Source organism: Notolepis coatsorum (genome assembly GCF_963971535.1).
Source record: "Notolepis coatsorum genome assembly, chromosome: 9".
Classification (NCBI taxonomy): Eukaryota; Metazoa; Chordata; class Actinopteri; order Aulopiformes; family Paralepididae; genus Notolepis; species Notolepis coatsorum.
Genome location: NC_140173.1, coordinates 126,452,533 through 126,475,642, shown reverse-complemented (window position 1 = coordinate 126,475,642; position 23,110 = coordinate 126,452,533). Strand labels below are relative to the sequence as shown.

The window sequence follows — 23,110 nt, the reverse complement described above, 5'->3', positions numbered from 1 at the left end:
TCTCTCTCTCTCTCTCTCTCTCTCTCTCTCTCTCTCCAACAGAAGACCTCTTCTGTGTCCACTCTTCCTCTTCCCGTCAGCCCCGCTGGTGAATCATTCAGCTCTTCCTGTCAGAACGTGGCTCTGCTTCCACTGACCTCACTGCCTGTTGCACACTGACCTAATTCTGCCTCTCCAATGGGATTTTGCTCATCTGGTATTCCAGCCTGGTGTTTTATTGTTTTGTTTTTTCCTATGGAGAAAACCCTGTTGGTTTTCATCGTTGTCTTCAGTCTGTTGATTCACCGTGGATAAACAAACACAGTATTTGTGAATGGGTGACCAGTATTTGTGAATGGGTGAGCAGTATTTGTGAATGGGTGACCAGTATTTGTGAATGGGTGAGCAGTATTTGTGAATGGGTGAGCTAAGGTATTTGTACACAGTATTTGTGAATGGGTGAGCAGTATTTGTGAATGGGTGAGCTAAGGTATTTGTACACAGTATTTGTGAATGGGTGAGCAGTATTTGTGGATGGGTGAGCAGTATTTGTGAATGGGTGAGCTAAGGACATTATTATGTCACATTTATCATAATGTCTGACTAGCTGGACACAAGCCTCCTGTACAACACTACAATCTGTACAGGTAGTTTACCATCAGGCTGTGAAAGTACTAGAAAACAAACAGCCACCACCATTGTCATAGCATAACAAACCAGAATCTACTGAGCTGGGACAATCTTGTTAAATTCAAAGATGCCTGCCTTACCTATTAGAGACTACATGGCTTGGCAGCCTTTTCCGTGAGAGCAGCCCACACCTGCCAACACGGCTCAGGGAGTATCAAAGACATTCAATTTAAATCAAACTTAAAATCATGGTTGAGAGATGTATTTGAGGGGTTGTGATGTATTTGAATGTATTTAATGTATTTTAGTGTATTGTCATGTGATTTATCAACAGGCTTGTAACCTACTGATTCCTACTGTGTTTTAATTATTGTACTATGTCTTAATTATTCTTTTTTTGATAAACTTTTTCTCCCCATTTTCAATTTTTCTCCCATCCCAATTTCGTATTATCCAATTCTACCTCCCCTGTCTCGAACGTTGTTAGACCATGCCTCCCACTGGTCGGCTGTAGTGAGGACAGAAGCCTTGCATCACGTGTCCCCTCGGTACACGAGGAGGCAGCCGTCGCATCTTTTCACCTGTACAGCGCGATCTCTCAGCGGCGAGGAGTAACGCGTGGGAGGCTCACGCTGCACCAGTTGCTTCCTGATTCTGCTGTACAGGCGCACCAACCGACCTGTAGGAGTCGCTGTCCACACGTCCGATCCCCACCCACCGGCTTTCCCACCCCCTAATACTGCCTGTTGTGAAGGGCCAGATTAAACCGAATATATATATTTATTTATATATATTTAATTGTATTTGTATATTCTCTAATATTCCCTGATATCCCTTGTATATTCCTTGTACAATATGCATTGAATATCCATTCTAGCCTACTGAACATCCCATAATAGTCTCCATTCTACTATTGGTCGAGACCTTGGTGCCAGGCTGCCATACCCCTCAGACCCAGTTCAAACGTACCGCTCGACATGTACGAACAAGTCCTAGTTCCGCGTAGGAATCTGGCTACCGCACCACTAATGGGACTATTTGTTCATAGTGCGTATATATACTGCGCTACTAAAGTAGGACTTTCTTTTCAGTCCAGTTTCTTACCCTCCAATAGAGTCACAGACGTAAAGCCTCCCCGCGACGCCACGTGTGGGAGTAAGGCCAAGTTCGCCTACCATCGGTATTGAGACATCGTGTATATTAATATTTGAATAGTCATATTTGGCACTATATCGTCGAGTTGGACGTAGTCTATTAAGCTAATAATAGTCTGTTAATATATAGTGCTTCGTGCGGTGAGAATACTACCGTAGTCAGTACCCCATCGTTTCGGGCAGAGAACTGGCTGCTTACCCAGGGTGGTTGACCCTATGTGAAGCTGCACCCGAGGAGCCCCAGAGCCGACGAGCGAGTGGACCTGTATACCGGATTATTCTACCGACGACAGCCCGCCTTCCCAGGCACGGATTATGCTTTGGATACTTTGATTATTCCATGGATAAAGACCCCCGACACTGCCGTGTGTTGGAACCCCCCCCCCTGGAGAGGACGCAAGGTGAGGAGACGCTCTGCAAGACGAGGTCTCTTCACGTCTCTCCCCCGTGGACCGGAGAGAGCCGGCCCACAAAGAGTCCACCTGCTTTCATCTGTGGTCCAAGGATCGCCGGCGCATTGAACGGCACTACAGTGGGTTCACCTGGGATACCCTTGGCCGGACGAGGCAGCTGGATTCTACCCCCCCCCCCCCCCCTCCTACTCCTGTCGGCTTACAAGCGACCGGATTAACCCCCTCTAGTGTATCCAGTCTTATAATCATTAAAGTATCATTGCTGTTATTCCTTAACTATTCCAGGTCGTATATTTACCACCTGCGCCTTCAGAGATTGGACATTCTCTATTGATATACCGACGAATACTCCTTGCCATAAAAGTGCATACTATTTCAATTCATAAATGTAATTAAGTGATTAAGTGTTTATTCTACACACCATCGCTGTGTAGGAAATAAAGACCTGTTTCTAATTCGTACATTTGTGTTGGATCCGTTTCATCTACGTGAGAGTGTTCATGATAATATATTTATGCCGTGTACTGGGTGGCCAAATATTAAGTACAAAGGTAGTGGTAGTAAGTATCATATCTAGTAATACAGTCAGGGAATTGTACCCCTCAGTTACAATTGGTCCTTCGAGCCGGAGGGTAATTAGTGTAATATTAATATAGTGTTATTAATATTGAAATGGCCTATGATGAACACTCCACGAAACGATCCTCCTAACCAACGCCCGCAGCGCGAACGACGGCTCCCTCAGTACTTAGAGGCTTACGCTGTCAGTCAACAACCTAGTCTTCTACTAACAGTAAACGCGGTAAAACTAGAAAGTAAAAGTATGTCTAACCCCAACGCCCAGACTACCCCGACCATAGAGGCCCCTACGGGCTCTAATGTAACTGACCAAGTTCACGGTGGGGACCAGTGGGAACCAGACATGACTTCACACCCCGCCAGTACTGAAGAAGTAGTCCCCGATGAGTCCCGGGAGGAATACAACGCTACCGAGAGAGAACTCGGCACGGAAGAAGACGGGGAGAGCACCGTGGAGATAGAGCTCCAAGGCTCCGCAAGGAGTACCCCGAGGGAAGGCTCCCCTATACAACCGCCTTCTCCCAGCGAGGCAGAGAGGACCCTACAGCAGGCATTCCTCGTCAGCCTGAAAGCCTCTACTGAACGCGATAGACTCCAGGGTGAACGCGATCGATTGCAGATACAGCAACGGAGCGAAGAAGAGCACATACGCCTGGAAATAAGACGCATTCAGATGGAAGAGAATGTGGCCCGAGACCGAGCAGACAGCCAGCGAGCAGCTGCTGGTGCTCTACGGGACGCAGAGCGCGACAGACAGCAAGCGCAACTAATAGAACAGCTGATCAGACGGACAACACCCTCGCCAGAGGCTCCAGGAACTCGTCTAGACACACCTCCAGGGCGGCATCCCCTAGCCGAGTAAACAACCCTGAACTTGACCAACAGACGAGGTCTATACCCCCCACAGACCACCTCCCCCCACCGGTCCAAGCGAGACCTAGCAACCGGGAAGGAGCAGCATATCGTGTGGAGAGGCTAAACCAGAGACTACAAGCACTGGATGACCTAACTGAAGACGAAGAGGAAGAGGAGGAGAACCACGCCCGAAGACAGCACAGTACTCTACCGGACCAGGAGGTCCGGTACAGCCCAGGCTATACTCCCGCGGAGCTGCGCTACAGACCCCTGACTCTATACACGGGTGAGCACGACGCACGACCCGCACCGAGGAACAGCACCTGGACAAGCGGGCCATGGTACACTGCCGGTACCAGCCCATACCAAGGAGCGGGAGGAGACTCGCCTAGGAGGCCTCTCCCCCAACGCTCGCCGATGTATCCACAGTCAGCGTCATACATTGGCACGCCTATGGTACCCGACTTCACCCAAGAGAACCGGGCCCAGTATACAGAACTCCGCATGTGTCTGGAGACCATGTTGGTGGATGTATTGGATGAACGCCACAAATACGCCATCCTACTGCAGCACTTAAAGGTGCCCCGCGCACATAATATAGCGCTCGCCTACGCGACTTCCACCACCCCATACACAGCAGCGCTGGTAGCATTGGACCAGAGGTATGGGCGCATATGGGATTACGTGATCCAGGAGATCCGACACATCGACCGCTTACCCCCAGCAATAGACAATCGAGCACTGGACGACCTGTCCATCAGAGTGCAGTCCCTGGTAGGGATGTTGGGAGCGCAAAGAGAGAAGGGGAAGTATGAACTTTACGCCAACTCAAATGTGGAAAGGATTCTGGAGAAGCTGCCGCCCGCTCGTCAGGAGCGCTTTAGGCGGCAGAAGGACCACAGAGACCCGAATGGCCCCGAACCGAACCTCCTCGATCTAGCAGACTTCCTGGCGAGAGAAGTCAGCAGCCTACGGCTAGATACATTCGGACGGAGCACCCCTGGCTCCAGAGAAGGAACCAGACGACTAAATGATGGAAGAAGATCGGTGACTGTGATGCACCAATCGGAGTCAGTACCGAGCAGCAGGAGCCACAGTACCCCCTCCAGAACGGAGAAGTGGAAGATAGTGTGCCCCTACTGTGAGAAAGAACACTGGCTAGCGCAATGTGACTCCTTCCCCAAGCTGAACGCGGAGGAAGCAGGTCAATGGATAAAGTCCAACAAGCGCTGTTTTCGCTGTGCGCGCTCACACATGGCAGCCGAATGCCGCTTAAAGAAAAGGTGCACCAAGTGCGATGGAGCCCATCTGGACATACTTCACGACAGTAACAGACGGCGCCCTTCACCTGCACCATCCAGCCGCAAAGCGAGCGTCATGTACATCGATCCCGCCAGCAGCAGTGGAGCCCGAGTACTCCTAAAAGTAGTGCGTGTGACACTAAGCTACCAGAATAAAGTCCTGGACACTTACGCCGTCCTCGATGACGGGTCAGAGAAGACCCTGCTGCTCGCCTCCGCTGCGGCCCAGCTAGGGCTGCGGGGAAGCGAAACCCAAATGACAATTCGGACAATAAGACGAGATTTGAAGACGATAAAGGGCGAGAATGTCTCATTCTCTATCGCAGCAAGCGGCCAGCCTGAGCGACGGTACCAGATTGCAGACGCTTTCACCAGCCAAGAAATAGGACTGTCGCGGTACACATACCCCGTCGCCAAGCTGATGGAGAAATATGCACATCTGCGCAAGTTACCGATCCCGCTCATAGACAATGCTATGCCGACCCTGTTGATAGGCTCCGACCATGCAGACCTCATTGTCCCGATAGACCGGGTTCATACCGGACCCCGAGGCTGCCCTGCAGCAGTCGAGACCCGTTTGGGATGGACTCTCCAAGGCCCGCTCGCCAAATCTCTCAACCGAAGTACAGCCACTAGATGTCTCCACTCCCGAGTCACAGAGGGAGAAACCGCACTCCTGCAACACGTAGAGCGGCTATGGACCCTGGAACAAATGCCCTTTAAGAATGGAAAGAAAGACATTCGCTCTAAAGATGACATTTACGCCATTCACCTCCTCGAGACAGGGACCAAGAGAGTCCCGGTCAACGGCGTGTTGAGATACGCCACGCCACTCCTGCGGCGAGAAGGAATGCCTACTTTCCACGCCAAGACAGAAGCCACAGAACGGTACCTGCTGAACACGGAGCGGCGCTTAGCCAAGAACCCCGCCCAAGAGAGTGTATACCGCGCTGAGATTGAGAAGCTCATCACAGCGGGACACGTCACAAAGATGGACATTAAAGAGGCTGACCAGACCACTGAATCGTGGTACGTGCCCCACCACAAGGTCCATCACAACGGTAAAGACCGCATAGTATTTAACTGCAGCTACCAGATCGGATCCCAAAATCTGAATAAAGAGTTACTGCCCGGTCCCACACTCGGCCCCTCCCTACTCGGCGTTCTACTCCGCTTCCGCCAGGAAAAGGTGGCCATCAGCGGGGACATTAAAGGAATGTTCCTGCAGGTGAGATTAGTAGAGGCGGACAAGCCCCTGTTACGGTTCCTATGGAGAGAGAAGCCAGGAGATGAGCACCCAGCCATCTACCAATGGGAAGTCCTCCCCTTCGGAACGACGTGCAGCCCCTGCTGTGCGACATTTGCACTACAGAAACATGTAGCAGAGGACCCAGCAGCGGACGAAGAGGTCCGACACAGCGTAAAGAACAGCTTCTACGTAGACAACTGTCTACAAAGCCTTTCAACCCAGGAAGAAGCCGAGGCTCTCCTGATTAAACTCCGCGCCTCATTGATCAAAGGCGGCTTTGATCTCAGGCAGTGGGCCAGCAGCGATCCGCAAGTACTGCGCAGCCTCTCCTCCGAGGACAAGGCAGCCAGCAGCGAGACCTGGATGGCTACAATCCCGGGAGAAGCCCAGGAGATGACCCTGGGATTGGTGTGGCGATTCAAAACAGATTCGCTTCACTACAGACACAAGCCCCTGACTACGGAGCAGGGAAGGCCGGCGGCGGCGCCGACCACCAGACGGAGTGTGTACACAACACTCGCCCGACAATATGACCCGCTAGGATGTATTCTACCGTACACCACCAGGGCAAAAATGATTGTACGAGCATTGTGGGACAAGGACCAGGGCTGGGACGACCCCATTCCCGCACACCTTGCATCCACCTGGAGAGAGTGGGAGATGGAGCTCCACTCACTCCCAGGCGTTAATATGCGCCGAAGCTACTTCCCACCCACGGTGAGGCCAGAGACATGTAAAATGGACTTACACGTCTTCAGTGACGCCTCAGAGGTCGCATACGGATCAGTAGCCTACTTGCGGGCCCAAGACCAGTGGGGAGAGATCTACACAGCATTTGTCAAAGTGATTACCGGTGCCGACGGCAAGGTCCGAGCAGCTGAAGTGCTCGTCCAGGGTCGCACTTACACCCGTCCCGTGGCGAGGCTCATAGAACTGCCTCGACTCCCAGACACAATCGATGATGACCATGACCCTACAACCCTATGACTTTGTGAAGTTGACTGACCCCTACAGCAAACCCTTATGTGTAAATAGACAACGCGATTAATCTGTCTCTGTTTAACTGATTAGGTCTGGGACCTATTCAGGGGGTGGCTGTTGTGAAGGGCCAGATTAAACCGAATATATATATTTATTTATATATATTTAATTGTATTTGTATATTCTCTAATATTCCCTGATATCCCTTGTATATTCCTTGTACAATATGCATTGAATATCCATTCTAGCCTACTGAACATCCCATAATAGTCTCCATTCTACTATTGGTCGAGACCTTGGTGCCAGGCTGCCATACCCCTCAGACCCAGTTCAAACGTACCGCTCGACATGTACGAACAAGTCCTAGTTCCGCGTAGGAATCTGGCTACCGCACCACTAATGGGACTATTTGTTCATAGTGCGTATATATACTGCGCTACTAAAGTAGGACTTTCTTTTCAGTCCAGTTTCTTACCCTCCAATAGAGTCACAGACGTAAAGCCTCCCCGCGACGCCACGTGTGGGAGTAAGGCCAAGTTCGCCTACCATCGGTATTGAGACATCGTGTATATTAATATTTGAATAGTCATATTTGGCACTATATCGTCGAGTTGGACGTAGTCTATTAAGCTAATAATAGTCTGTTAATATATAGTGCTTCGTGCGGTGAGAATACTACCGTAGTCAGTACCCCATCGTTTCGGGCAGAGAACTGGCTGCTTACCCAGGGTGGTTGACCCTATGTGAAGCTGCACCCGAGGAGCCCCAGAGCCGACGAGCGAGTGGACCTGTATACCGGATTATTCTACCGACGACAGCCCGCCTTCCCAGGCACGGATTATGCTTTGGATACTTTGATTATTCCATGGATAAAGACCCCCGACACTGCCGTGTGTTGGAACCCCCCCCCCTGGAGAGGACGCAAGGTGAGGAGACGCTCTGCAAGACGAGGTCTCTTCACGTCTCTCCCCCGTGGACCGGAGAGCCGGCCCACAAAGAGTCCACCTGCTTTCATCTGTGGTCCAAGGATCGCCGGCGCATTGAACGGCACTACAGTGGGTTCACCTGGGATACCCTTGGCCGGACGAGGCAGCTGGATTCTACCCCCCCCCCCCCCCCCTCCTACTCCTGTCGGCTTACAAGCGACCGGATTAACCCCCTCTAGTGTATCCAGTCTTATAATCATTAAAGTATCATTGCTGTTATTCCTTAACTATTCCAGGTCGTATATTTACCACCTGCGCCTTCAGAGATTGGACATTCTCTATTGATATACCGACGAATACTCCTTGCCATAAAAGTGCATACTATTTCAATTCATAAATGTAATTAAGTGATTAAGTGTTTATTCTACACACCATCGCTGTGTAGGAAATAAAGACCTGTTTCTAATTCGTACATTTGTGTTGGATCCGTTTCATCTACGTGAGAGTGTTCATGATAATATATTTATGCCGTGTACTGGGTGGCCGAATATTAAGTACAAAGGTAGTGGTAGTAAGTATCATATCTAGTAATACAGTCAGGGAATTGTACCCCTCAGTTACACTGCCAATTGTATTAGTATGAACGACCAGCCCAGCCGGAAGCAACGCCGAGAGCTGGGCTCGAACCCAGCATCTCCTGCATTAGTGGCGAGCGCCTTGCCCAATGCGCCACTTAGCCACCCCTACTATGTCTTAATTATTGTAGTGCTCATGTCATCTGCCCCAGTTTATTGAAAAATAAACTGGCATATTTACAGTAAAATGTTCCTTTTGCACTGTCTCTGTATTTTAAACCAATAAATACAAAAATACAAAAAAGGTGAGAGTGAAAATAATCCTAGATGTGTTACCTCTCTGTTGTCCGCGACTATGATCAGCTCAACGTATTTGGTCGTTTTCTGAGCATCTCTTTTATGCTGTGGTAAAACCGGGGACAGAAAAACAGGCAACGAAAGGTAATAAGTAATAGGTACAGAGACAGCAGAAGAGAGAGAGATGGCAAGAAAAAAAGTTAGATATTAGATATTGGTTTCAAGGAGCAGTGAATTAACCCCTTATTTATTTTGGTCTGGGTAAGCAACGCATCAACATGCGCTTCCTTTGCCACAGCTTCCTGGGCCCTGTTTCTTGTACCTGGATAACTGAGTTAGCCGGATAACTTTAACTGGATAACTGAGTTAGCCGGACCTTCCGGTTCCATGTACGTGGATTTTCCAAATCACCATGACAACAGATCCAAAAGTTTGAGCCTGGTCGAAAGCAGAGTTCAAGTTCAAGTTAGCCGGATCACGCAGAGCCACGCCCCCGCAAAGAAAGTGACAGCCCGTTTCCTGAAACTATTCCCACAGTCTACGATCTGCATTATACCATTCTGAATTACGTTTTTGTGCTCCATTCTTCCAGAGGGGGCTTTTGAAATGTAAAATAGACCCAAAATGCTGATACTAAATTCACTTTGTCCTAAATAATGCACGTTATATATACCGTGGCGACGGTGGCGCTCGCTCGTGCGATGTACACATTATGTGGTTATTTTAATTGTAACTGGGATTAAGATGTCTGATGAGATGCGCTGTTTGACGGATTTGAGAAATTGAATGAGCCGTTGACGTCACATTAATGAATGAGGATAAAGAGATAAACTTCATTCAAAACAAAGGATATTCTAAACACGGGTCTCTCGTTCATTAATGTATAAACAATGAATTTATCCCATCTGGCACAGTGGTGCAGCGGTAGTGCTCAAGCCTGCCAACCCAGCGACCGGGGTTCAAAAGCCGGTGTTTCTAATATGATTTTTTTTAATATAATATTAATGATTATACGCCAAAGTAGCCTGGTTTTAAGTTAAAATATTATAAATCTACATGCATTGAGGATGTCATTCTTTATATAGCTCTCAACGTGCACCAAATTGAATTATTCCTATATTGCAAAAAGAAGGAGAGGACTAGGGTCTCGAACCCCGGTCGTCTGTGTGAAAGTCAAAAGAACAACCCGTTAGACCACATTGGAGATAAGTTAAAGATTGACTATACATCAATCAATGGGTAAGAGAGCCGTATCGTAATTCTGTATAACAGTTAACTAATTATTTTCGCTAGCAAGATCTCATTTGATTATTCCATCCAGCAGGCAAGTTTAAAGAAATATAATCTGATTGATTGAGGTAATGAGGGACTTAAAATTAGCCTATAGATAACGCATTTAACTTGTCGGCGAGGCGATTGAGCCGTATTGCAATCTGTCAATAAAGTCTTAAATCAATTAATCAATCAATGCCGTTAGAGAATCAGGATCTCTGCCATCGATACGTGCTGGCTTTTCACCTAAAGCGGCCGCGCGCATTTAGCCTGAGTCGCAAGTCTGGCTTGAGTTAACGAGACTGAATCCACCTTCGTGGAACAGGAAAATCCCGGCTTCAAACATCGGGTTAACTGAATCTGGATAATGACATCTTGATCGACTTAGTTGAACCACGTACAAGAAACAGGGCCCTGGTCTGTACTGCATTAATCATTTACAGCGGCTGCTGCTGCTCCACCTGTGATGTCCTCTCAGTTTGCTGCGCACATCACATACTATGATGAAGCCAGGGCGTCGCATAAACAGCCTATTACTCACACGCCTCGTCATACGGGTATCTGCAGGGATTTGTCTGCTGTATCCTGTTCACTCATGGTGGAATTGTTGTTTTTAATAAAGACTTTTACAGCCCAGACGAGCCCTATAGGTCAATGGCTATATCAGTGACGATTCATTCCATACATTAAGTTAGTAGCCTACAGGGCTTTATGGTGCTGAGGTACAGCAGGGCTGTATGGTGCTGAGGTACAGGGCTTTATGGTGCTGAGGTACAGCAGGGCTGTATGGTGCTGAGGTACAGCAGGGCTGTATGGTGCTGAGGTACAGGGCTTTATGGTGCTGAGGTACAGCAGGGCTTTATGGTGCTGAGGTACAGGGCTTTATGGTGCTGAGGTACAGCAGGGCTTTATGGTGCTGAGGTACAGGGCTTTAGGGTGCTGAGGTACAGGGCTTTATGGTGCTGAGGTACAGGGCTTTATGGTGCTGAGGTACAGCAGGGCTTTAGGGTGCTGAGGTACAGGGCTTTATGGTGCTGAGGTACAGCAGAGCTTTATGGTGCTGAGGTACAGCAGGGCTTTATGGTGCTGAGGTACAGGGCTTTATGGTGCTGAGGTACAGCAGGGCTTTATGGTGCTGAGGTACAGGGCTTTAGGGTGCTGAGGTACAGGGCTTTATGGTGCTGAGGTACAGGGCTTTATGGTGCTGAGGTACAGCAGGGCTTTAGGGTGCTGAGGTACAGGGCTTTATGGTGCTGAGGTACAGCAGGGCTTTATGGTGCTGAGGTACAGCAGGGCTTTATGGTGCTGAGGTACAGCAGGGCTTTATGGTGCTGAGGTACAGGGCTTTATGGTGCTGAGGTACAGGGCTTTATGGTGCTGAGGTACAGAGCTTTAGGGTGCTGAGGTACAGCAGGGCTTTAGGGTGCTGAGGTACAGCAGGGCTTTAGGGTGCTGAGGTACAGCAGGGCTTTATGGTGCTGAGGTACAGGGCTTTATGGTGCTGAGGTACAGCAGGGCTTTATGGTGCTGAGGTACAGGGCTTTAGGGTGCTGAGGTACAGGGCTTTAGGGTGCTGAGGTACAGGGCTTTAGGGTGCTGAGGTACAGGGCTTTAGGGTGCTGAGGTACAGGGCTTTCACTGTAACCCCTCTACCAGTATCTTTGATCAAAGCTCCTAGGTGGCAAACTAGCCATTTTAATTTAGACAATTTAACAACAATGAATTTGTATAATAACACTAAACATTTAGTATTAATACAGTATAAAGAACAAGTATTAATACAGGCATACAGTATAACATTGTCTGGTCAAAATCTGAGCATTCAGATGAAAAACTGAACAAAGCATCTTACCCTGGCACTGAAGGATCGGAAGGGAGTTCGGATGTAGTTGTCAGGGGAAACAGAGGACATGTTGAAACCATGGCCACAGGTTCCTGGAGTCAGGTTGAGGTCTTCCACTCGATAAATTAAGTGGGTACCATTATCAGGGTCAGATGCTGGCTCAAGGATAAACGTCTTGTTTTCAAGTGTGATTAAGCCCCTGAGGAGGTAATACCAGAGGTCACCAAAACACTTGAACATGTAAATGAAGACGGGATCTATTTAATCAACTGGATTCTAATCATGTTTCTCTGGACATCATAGTTTGATAGAATAACGGATTGAATGTGGAATATGAGACATATGTGAGGTAGACCTTCTTTTGAACAACTCCACTTACAGTATATCCCAGCTCCCAAAGAGACACGGAGGCCAAGTAAAACTATGAAACAAGTTGTCTTGGCTCTGGAGCCAAGCCACACATTGCTCCTCCAAAACTGTCCTCCTGAGAAGATTCATGACTCAGTGTACCAAAAAAATAAACACACTTTTTGAATCGATTCCAGTAAAATCCCCCTGTCTATGTTGATTATTCTATTGCATATGTTTGGTGTATTTATACTCATGTTCAGTATTTGGTCAGAAATTCATGTCACGTAAACATTGCCGGTCATTGGCTTTTACCACATCATTGACAGTTTCATGGCGTACTAAACATGCTCTCGTCCCCATAATACCTCCTTAGTCTTTGGTTAATTAAACAGGAGATGACCGTGCGCATCTAAAGGTTGTTTGTTGATACCAAAAAAATAAGGAAAAAGGAAAAAGAAGATACTTCTATCATTCACAGGTGGCCATTAGCAACAGACACTGTAAATGCACGTGGGGGAGAAGCTAATTACTGAGTGCCCCTGTGGATAAAAGGACTGATGATGGATGATGTTTTTGTCACATAGACGTGTATTTATGCCTGCATACAAGTACACTAGCATCCGCTATACCTGCATGCTGACAGAGATTTAAGCGGCAATGCTGGAAGACTTAATATAAACATAGGTTGGCAGACAGCTGTGTGGGCACTTGAGACAAGGACGTGGGATGCTGCTTGGATACAAAACAGGTGTTTCTTACCGCAGGCCTGAACAGGTGCTCAGGGTGACGTCAGAGTTTGGATGTCCCTGCACTTCTCCGTGGTAGTAGCAGTTATTCTAAAAACAGATCAAATGTTCACCCAATACAACATATTAGATCAGGGGTTCTCAAAATCCCCATTTTATTTAGGATTTATTTTTTGCGGACCCCAAAATAATTTCAACATGGAATTAAGGAATATCAAAATAAAAGCACACGTTGTTGAACTTGATCATGCATATTTATTAGAACATTTTATTACAGCACTATGTTATCAATACACATTTATAAAACGAGGCATATTTAGCCAGAATATGTTGCCAGAACATACATTTTTTTTATCGTTTTTTTTACTTGCCAATGCGACCCCATTGTCACCTACCCGCGACCCGTAGTTTGAGAACCACTGTATTAGATGGACGGAAGGCATTTTCAGTGCTCTCGGTACTGAAGGCACGGCCACTCGCGCAATGCTGCAAGCTATAGCCAAGCAACCGGCCCGTTCCAAATGAGCACGCATTCCGAACAGCCACACACTACGGACGGCCGCGCCCTGAGAATGGGCACTGCACTAGTAGAGAAGCAAGAGAAAATAGCCCCCCAATATACCATACTAGATCGGTCGACTGCAGCACTAGCTTGATACTGGACATCAAACAAGGACACACTGCACCACTCAGATGCCGCCTTAAGTCATCTGCAATTACAGTACATTAGCATACTCTGTCGCTTACTGTTATCTCTTGTTATTTTCCATACAAGCCGAGCGTCTTTGAATTCAAAGTGACCTAAACAAATGACGGCAGAGGTGGTGGGGAACGCTGACTGATGAATGGAAAGTGACGGCAATATGGTAATTGCTTTCCTGCTGTGGTCTTCCACCAGAGTGGTTCCAGGAGAGGAAAGCTGAGGGAAATATGGCGAAGCGAAAGAGGCTGTCTAAGCGTGAAAAGAGGCCATGTAGGGATCTCCAGATACAGTGAAACCACTGTCTTGATGAGAGTACGAGGAGAGAGAGGCCCGGGGAAGTGTCTGGCTCGAGAGGGAATGTGCCGTCTAGCCGCACTGCTTCAAGTCTACAAAAAACCCTCCAAAACCAACTGCCGTTTGTCACACACTGCTAGCCATCTGTGTACCGGGAATGGGAGGGTCAATATTGAACTGTAAGAGGACATTCTTGCAGGATGGTATTTCTCTTTTTTTTATACTCCACAATTCCCTGAAATTACAACTTTCAAAGCGGAATAGCATGTCAGAGAGAGAGAGAGAGAGAGAGAGAGAGAGAGAGAGAGAGAGAGAGAGAGAGAGAGAGAGAGAGAGAAAGACAGAGGGGGAGAGAGAGAGAGAGAGAGAGAGAGAGAGAGAGAGAGAGAGAGAGAGAGAGAGAGAGAGAGAGAGATGAACCCCCCCCCCCCCCCCCACATAATACGGGAGTTCTCTGTGTGACCTTTAGTGCAAACATTGGACGGTATTGAATATAAAAGTGTCTGTGACCTTTACGGTTGACTACTTATACAACTTTCACACGTGAAACATTTATTCACAGAAACTCTCATGACCACAAACCGGCACAGAGGAAATGGAATACACATCCAAGTCACATTCTCATTTCTTTCTATACGCTTCTCACTGAGGTAATAGTGAAGCTAAACATATTATAGATAAAGAAAAACATTATCTTTTGAAAGAGGACCACAGGGCAAAAATGGGAAGTATTATTTTCACTAATAAATTCGCCAGGTGTAGACTAATCAAACAGGGCTGGTTTTCGTTTGATATTTCCTTCCATACGGTGGTGGCGGAGGATGTTGGTCTGTTACAACCAGGTGCGAGGCTTATCTATTATGTCTGTTTGACAACAAGATGCAATCTTTGCACAGATCCTCCCACTCCAAATTAAAGCCGAGTGAAACAGGAAAGTGGAAACACTGTTTGCACAAAGCTCTGTGGAAATAGAATTGTCAGTCACTGCCAAATTACCAGGCGTTTCACCTCGGAGCTGTCAAAGAAGCTGTCTTCACCACACTTCAATTAGGCCTTGTTTTCAATCTCACTCGGCCCGAAGGGGAAGCAGCATGTTAACCGTGTTAAGGAGATAAAAAATAGGCTTAAAAAAAGAGAAGAAATCATAAATCACAGGCCTCTTCAACACTATAGAGAGGTTTCAACTAGATGATGAGGGCTATTATATAAAAAAAGAAGAAGCCTACCGTATATTTTGAAACGTTGTACATCCTTTAAATGAGAACGCTTCAATGTTCGTACTTTTTGCACAATACTGCTACTATACTTTTTGCACAGCCCTGTTAAATATTCCATCCCACTGTATTTTTATGTTTAGTCTAATAATTAGTGTATACTCGACTACATCATGCACAATTGTACAGCCCTGGCCTATTTTATTTTATAATCATATTATATTATATTTTACTTTTATTTTACATTTTAGTTTATATTCCCTTTTATTTTATTCTACCTTAATTGTCTTTCTGTTAATGTAAGCCCTAGCCCTATTTTCTGAAAATCCGCCTAAAAATACATACCTAAGTAAATAGAAGATTGCTCCACTTCTACAAGGTCCATTTGCATGTTCTTGGTATCTAGGGACATCTATGGATCTCAGGGAATGTATTCCCAGTGTCAGAAATTGTAATGAACCAAAGGAGAATATCAATTATATTTGTATTTTTCATCTTTGATGGTGAATAACACCATGCTAAAAATGACCAGACATGGAAACCGCCCACTGAGCTCGTTCAGCACCTTCTTGAGATCATGTGTACAAGAAATCTAAGCAAATGAATAAAGGAAAGATGAATAAACAGAAGGTTTTGTAGATACAGTACTGAATTCTGCCAACCGAACACATGCAATTTGAAATATTATTATAGAATATAGAATATCAGGCCTATGAATTACCTTATTATAGCCAAGTCGCACATCTATGGATCAGGCCAAATCTCCTCTTTCCAATGGCAGAGTTCAATCTGGATTTAGTATCACCAGGCGTGATCCAAAAACCGTGAATGAAATCTACTGTAAGTACAGTTACTTCTTTATAATGGAAACTGCTCCGCCATTTTTCCTCAGATTGTAACACGGATTTTTGCTAAACGTTCACAGAAAGGTAGATAAACTAACTGCGTTCTAATTTATGCCAATAATGTTCAGTTTTGTGGTAGATAATCCCGAATAATAAGATAAATAAAAAAGTTATTCCACAAATCATTTGATTGACAGGAGCTGGCTTGAGCTGGGTAGTGTAGTTTTTCGAAATTCCAACGCTATAGACCACTGCACTTCCGCGTTACATTGAAATCGGGGAGGAGATAGCGGGGGGAGCAAATGAATGAATGTGGATGAGAGCCGTGATGTAAGTGGTTGCAGCTACGGCTGTGGGGGTGCTAGAGACATGATCGAATAGACTTTTATGCGCCTGAGTTTCCTGAACACGGCGCGACCCATTCCTAATCGATCAGAACTAAATCGGCCGAGATCAAGTCCCTTTTCCAGCACCTACTCCCCATACACATGCGCAGATTGTCAACGGAGTCTGGATGACGCGAGATGACGCACGAATGAATGTGGACTGTTCCATCAGAGGGGGGAGCTTCGGTGGCCAGTGTCCTTTCAGCCGAACAGGATAATGAAAAAATTATCCCACTAAATGGCCAGACACGTCTTATGGCGACATCTACAATTACCTCATTGAGTCTCCAGGTAGACTAATGTTTATATTTAAGTGCAGTGGTCTGTAGCCACTCACACTACCACCGAAGCTGCCCCCTGTGATGGAACAGTCCACATTCATTCGTGCGTCATCTTGCATCGTCCAGACTCCGTTGACAATCTGCGCATGTGTATGGGGAGTAGGTGCTGGAAAAGGGACTTGATCTCGGCCGATTTATTTCTGATCGATCAGGAATGGGTGTTCAGGAAACTCAGGCGCATAAAAGTCTATTCGATCATGTCTCTAGCACCCCCACAGCCGTAGCTACAACCACTTACATCAAGGCTCTCATCCACATTCATTCATTTGCTCCCCCCGCTATCTCCTCCCCGATTTCAGAATCCCGGAAGTGTTGCGGTGGTCTATTCGAAACCTCTGGGTGTCCTCTCCTCATAATGACTACAACAAAATGGCGGCGCACATTAAAAATGGCGGATATTCGCTCGTTTATGAATACATTTCCAGAACTAATAGTTCACTAATAACACTTTAACCTATTGGTAAACAAATGTATTGCTGAAAATATACACTATGACTGCTGTTTTTACAGGGTTAGGGTTTTACTCTTGGCTACATTTGAAGAAAGAAAAAAAACGCAACATTATTCCATACAGTCTCTGTAGAGATGGATTTATGGCTTGGGTCCGGTACCGGACCCGTCGAGCTTAAGAGGTTAATGTCGCACCAAACAACCAAATAAAATTCCTTGTATGTGCAAACCACTTGGCAATAAAGACTTGATTCTGATTCTGCCTGATTATTGAGTGTATCAACTTGCCCAATAGATCAGGAGGCTCTGTGTCTGTGCTTCAAAGTAATCAATGGCCCTGTCGACCTGTCGAGACTGTTTAAACTGTGTTTTATGTGGCAGGTGTATATGGAGTAATAACATGCAGTTATTACAAGATCTGTAGTTAAATATGGATTTCACAGTAAAACTCAGGCCGCCTAACAGGAAACATGAGATGGCTTAGCAACAGGTAAGGCGATCCTGTGTCCAACATATTTATTTGAAAGAGTGCCAATCCATTGCACAATCAAAGCGTCTTATATAAAGCAAATAATAAAGAAAGAAAATCTCTTATCTCCAGTCCTACTTTGTATGCTTTTCAGTCTTAAATATCCCATGAAATACCACTTTTATCTGGTCCTAGTTCTCATCTGTTTATCACTATGTGCCAACAAAAATCACAACAATTATTTCCTTCATCATCATTTCCTATTTTCGTCTAAAGAAATCCATTGTTTTCTCTTCCTGGAAAAAGTACCTAATCAGTGAGTCGCGTCACACTCTGCACTTGAGGGCAAACACCAAAAAAAGAAAAGCCTACCGTGAGGTTGTGAGCAGCAGCAACACGGCGTCCGTCCTCCTGGTAATGGGTCTCGGTGTAGTGGCTCGCAAACAGGCCCCTGAAAACAGCACAGCACGGGGAGACGGACGTGTCAATCCCAGGTACATTTCAAATCTGTACAGAAAACATATACCGTATACCCCCCCCCCCCCCTCCCCCATAGCATCCCCTGTTTCTAAAACAATAGGAGGATTTGGGAATCCTGGGGTTGAAACAGGGTCTTTGGAGACTATGAGAGACATGGTTTTCTGGGAATATATTAGGTGCATCTGAATTCTGTGGCACACACACCGAGACTGATTAGAATCCCTAGGTAATTATTCTTGTGTGTGTGTGTGTGTGTGTGTGTGTGTGTGTGTGTGTGTGTGTGTGTGTGTGTGTGTGTGTGTGTGTGTGTGTGTGTGTGTGTGTGTGTGTGTGTGAGTGTGTGTGTGTGTGTGTGTGTGTGTGTGTGTGTGTGTGTGTGTGTGTGTGTGTGTGTGTGTGTGTGTGTGTGTGTGTGCATACAAAGGTACAGGGGTATGTATTTACTTTTAAAGAAATGCACAGGACATTGCCTGACATGTATGTATGAATGTATGTGCATGCCTTTGCATGTGTGTGTGTGTGTGTGTGTGTGTGTGTGTGTGTGTGTGTGTGTGTTTGTCTGTGTGCGCGTGTGTGTGCACATGCGTGTGTGTGTGTCACTGCAGGCCATGAACAGATGGACAAATTGAGTTCCACCCCAAGTGCTGGCAAGGGAAGCAGTAACAACACCCATCTCTGCTGCTGCATAATCACACTGACATCACACAAGATCATCTCAGGAGGGTTTGATGTGTGTATGTGTTTGAAAGAGAGAGAGAGAGAGCGAGTGAGAGAGAGAGAGAGAGAGAGAGAGAGAGAGAGAGAGAGAGAGAGAGTCATCATCATCATCATCATAACTGACTGTAAATTGCAAGATGTCCCTTATTTTACAGCACTTGGCAATGAGCTTCTACTTCAAATATAACAGAGTGTCTATCTAAGTGTTTGTACCTCATAAACAGAATAGTCATATTATCAACACCCCATCACAAACCAGTGCATATATGGGCAACAGACCATCATCACCCTGACCCTTTTCTGCAACAATATGATCTTTCAAAATGTCATGTATTCAATCAAGTCTGACAATTACGCAGTCAGTGTGGACGGAGATAAAGGATTTGGAAAATGGACAGTGTGTGTCCAAGTCACAGTAGAGAACGCTCATATCCTGCTATGCGGCGTCAGCGCACACACTTCATGATGACCGATATCCAGGATTTAGATGGGAGTGGGACAAGTCAACAATCTACGCCAAATATGACTTATAAACATTACAGTATTGATATTTTCCCAGTGCCATCTGTTTTGCATAGTCGCCTCCCTAGCTTAACCATGTTTTATTTAATTAAACACCCATTAGAGCCTTAATATGCCTTATCTTAACATTAGCGACCAGCATACCAAATCACTAAAGCCACGCAGCTGGTAATCACTCCACAGTGGAGGCCTGTATGTCCCATTTCAAATATGAGACAGTAGGGACCTGCATTAGAGCACAGAGCACGTCATGATATGAGACAGTAGGGACCTGCATTAGAGCACAGAGCACGTCATGATATGAGACAGTAGGGACCTGCATTAGAGCACAGAGCACGTCATGATATGATGGAAATACAGTAAGGCTTTACTTATGTAGCTGGTGCATTCGTGCAGACTAAAAGAGACAAATGCTGGTGCCAAAACTTGGTATTTTGTTGAAGAGCCCTTTGCCTGGTTTGCTTACAGTAGGCATACAAATAAATAAATAAAAAGACCTATTGCAATAGATATTTATTTCCATATAAGCGACTCTAAAGCTGACAGTCCCAGAGACACAACACTTGGCCATCTCTGACACAGACAAGTTGGATACATTCTGCATTAGAGGGCGTGTTAGCAGTCCAGACAGGATTTGTGTTGTGTTAAAGCTAATTCCATATAAGTTACAGAGTGCTAGGGGGCAGGCTGGGGGAGCTGGCTCAGAGAGGAGTGGCCCTTGTCACCATGATATACAGTACATGTAGCATTCAAGCGCTTGGTTTGACATGATGAAATCTGCATGCAATCAACTCCTTGGCAATGGTACATGCCGTTAATTAGGCCATGGATGTGTGTGTGTGTGTGTGTGTGTGTGTGTGTGTGTGTGTGTGTGTGCGTGCGTGCGTGTGTGTGTGTGTGTGTGTGTGTGTGTGCGTGCGTGCGTGCGCGCCTCTGCAAGCACAGCCTCCCCTGCCATTCCTGGCAGCCTGCAAACTGGCACCTGTGCAAGATCAAAAGATAGTGCTTTAGCTGTAAAGGTGTACGCACGTGTGTACAGATTATGCATATAATAAGGCATACTATACAGTATACATATAAAATGACAACTGTGGAATTGTATAGACACAGTTATTTTCTTCTCTCTTGTGCTAACCAGACAGTTTGTTCAAATACAACCAATTTGAAATGGCATATTTCTTTGGAGATCAAATTAGTCACGCTTATTGGACCTCAGCCAGGTATATTATATATATATTGTCATAATCACAGCACAGGCCTACTTCACTCCCCCTCCTTTTCCCCTCACGTCCTCCACACGCTCCTCTTCATCTCCTTCTCCAGTCACCCCTTCCTTTACCCTCATACGCCCAGCTGTATTTCATCCCCCTAATTCGCACGCGGTCAAGCAACCCACTCTCCACAGCTGCACTCAATTCTTCCCTGATGGGGGGACTACTTCTACACCTCGACGCTGACCAGAAGCTGTCGTGGTATTAATTACCACTGCCCAGGTACGACGTCTCTGCCGAAAGCTCTGCTAGATACCAACCGTGTATTTGCTTACTCTAACCTGTTTCTCTCCTGTGCCCCAAAGGACCGCTGTCCCTGCCTGGACGTCACCTGTTCCCGAAGAGGAACACTCGTTCTCCCACTGCAACCCAGCAGCTCTCAAGACAAGCACCAGGACCGCTTGCTCGCTCACTGCCGCCGCGGCAGCCACAAGACAGAACATAACCCCGTTCTATTTCCCCCAATTCCTGTGTTGCTCAATTGACATTAAACACCCTTGAAACCGCTCCTATCTCTTCTCGTGTATTCAGCAATTGGGCTGTGCTCCAGACCCCAGTTCTCACATATATATCTCCACCAAGCCACAGTCCTCCAGCACCAAAAGGGAGTGAATGTTCGCTTTCTTCTCAGCCACCAGAAAAACACAATTTGATTACACCTCCTGCCTTAGTAATGACTACCCACCAGCATCCCACTTTCTGTCACGTAGGGACTAGCAGCCAATCAAACGTCATTTAGACGGGAGGAATGGAGGATGACATCAAAGTAGCTCTCGCAGCCTTTGATCTTGTCTCGTGAGGAATCGGCCCGACAGTCGACACGATCCTCAGCGCAAAGCCAACTAAGTACAGCGTCCAAAAGTGCTGCTTTTTAAGTTTTTTTTATTTTAGAACGCACTGACAGGAGTCATGTCCTGAAGGGCGTAGGCATGCGTGATGGGTTTCATTCCAAAAAGATATATTTATATTTTTGATCTACTTTTTCTCCCATTTTCTATTTTTCTCCCATCCCAATTTCGTATCGTCCAATTCTACCCTCCCCTGTCTCGAACGCTGTTAGGCCATGCCTCCCACAAGCCGGCTGCAATGTGGACGAAGCCTTACATCACGTGTCCCCTCCGGTACTCGAGGAAGCAACCGTCGCATCTTTTCACCTGCACAGCGCGATCTCTCAGCGTCGGGGGTCTGCGTGGGAGGGACACGCTGCCCCCGTTGCTTCCTGATTCTGCTGCGCAGGCGCACCAACCGACCTGTAGGAGTCGCTGTCCACAACGTCCGATCCCCACCCATCAGCTTCCCACCCCCTAATACTGCCAATTGTATTAGTATGAACGACCAGCCAAGCTGATAGCAATGCGGAGAGCTGGGCTCGAACCCAGTGTCTCCTGCATTGGTGGCGAGCGCCTTGCCCACCACCTAGCCGCCCTATATATTTATATCTAAGGGAAGAAAAAGGGGGGAGAAAAAGAAATGTATACTTCTGTGGAGAAGGTTAAAGTACAAAGATCCAGGTCGAGACATAGCTGTGAGTTGTATGTATTATACAACAACAGCAACAACAACAACAACAACAACAACAACATGCCCTGTGAATAAAGGCTATTGAGGCAAATCACAGTTGTGCCTGTGTTCTGTTCTTTCATCTATCACATAGAAGTCTGATTTCCATTTCCTTTAGTTTTTAGTTTACTTACAATGCGTATACTGTATATGGGTCGTGATTACCTCCGTGAGAAATCTTTAGCAAATACACCTTTTCCCCAGGTGTATTTAGTGTGTATCTATTATAATACTGGCGTGATGACAATAATAATTATAATACAAATGTCCAATTTGTTCATGCCCAAAAGGACATGGGAATAGCATAACTGTGGTATTGTGGTGGACTCAACATAGATTATTCTATACCTTGAGTAGACTATATGTGGGGCGACAGTAGCTCAGGAGGTAGAGCGTCGTCTGGTAATCGGAAGGTTCCTGGTTCGATTCCTGGTCCAATTCCCGCTCCTCCCGGGCAATGTGTCCAAGTGTCCTTGAGCAAGACACTTAACCCCTAATTGCTCCCGATGAGCAGGTTGGCACCTTGCATGGTTGCCTCCGCGTCGGTGAGTGAATGGTGAATGTGAAGAACAAAATTGTAAAGTGCTTTTTATCCAATGCACCATTTAACATTTATGGTGCTCAAATGTTATTCTTTGATGATTCTATAAGCTTACAGTATTCATTTCTCATCCAAAACGTCACCTATAAAATCAGCTGTGTTTTCC

General features: G+C 46.4%; 1 protein-coding gene across 1 annotated transcript in view; it reads right to left on the bottom strand.

The window, feature by feature from the left end:
• The window catches only part of LOC311234743 (disintegrin and metalloproteinase domain-containing protein 12-like), a gene marked incomplete at its 5' end in the record, with an annotated part of 240,247 nt that overhangs the window by 82,739 nt on the left and 134,398 nt on the right, over window positions 1-23,110 (bottom strand). The window contains 4 exon segments of the mRNA XM_084321986.1: window positions 8,979-9,044; window positions 12,064-12,253; window positions 13,165-13,241; window positions 18,226-18,304. Coding sequence (XP_084178112.1) covers window positions 8,979-9,044; window positions 12,064-12,253; window positions 13,165-13,241; window positions 18,226-18,304 — 412 coding nt within the window.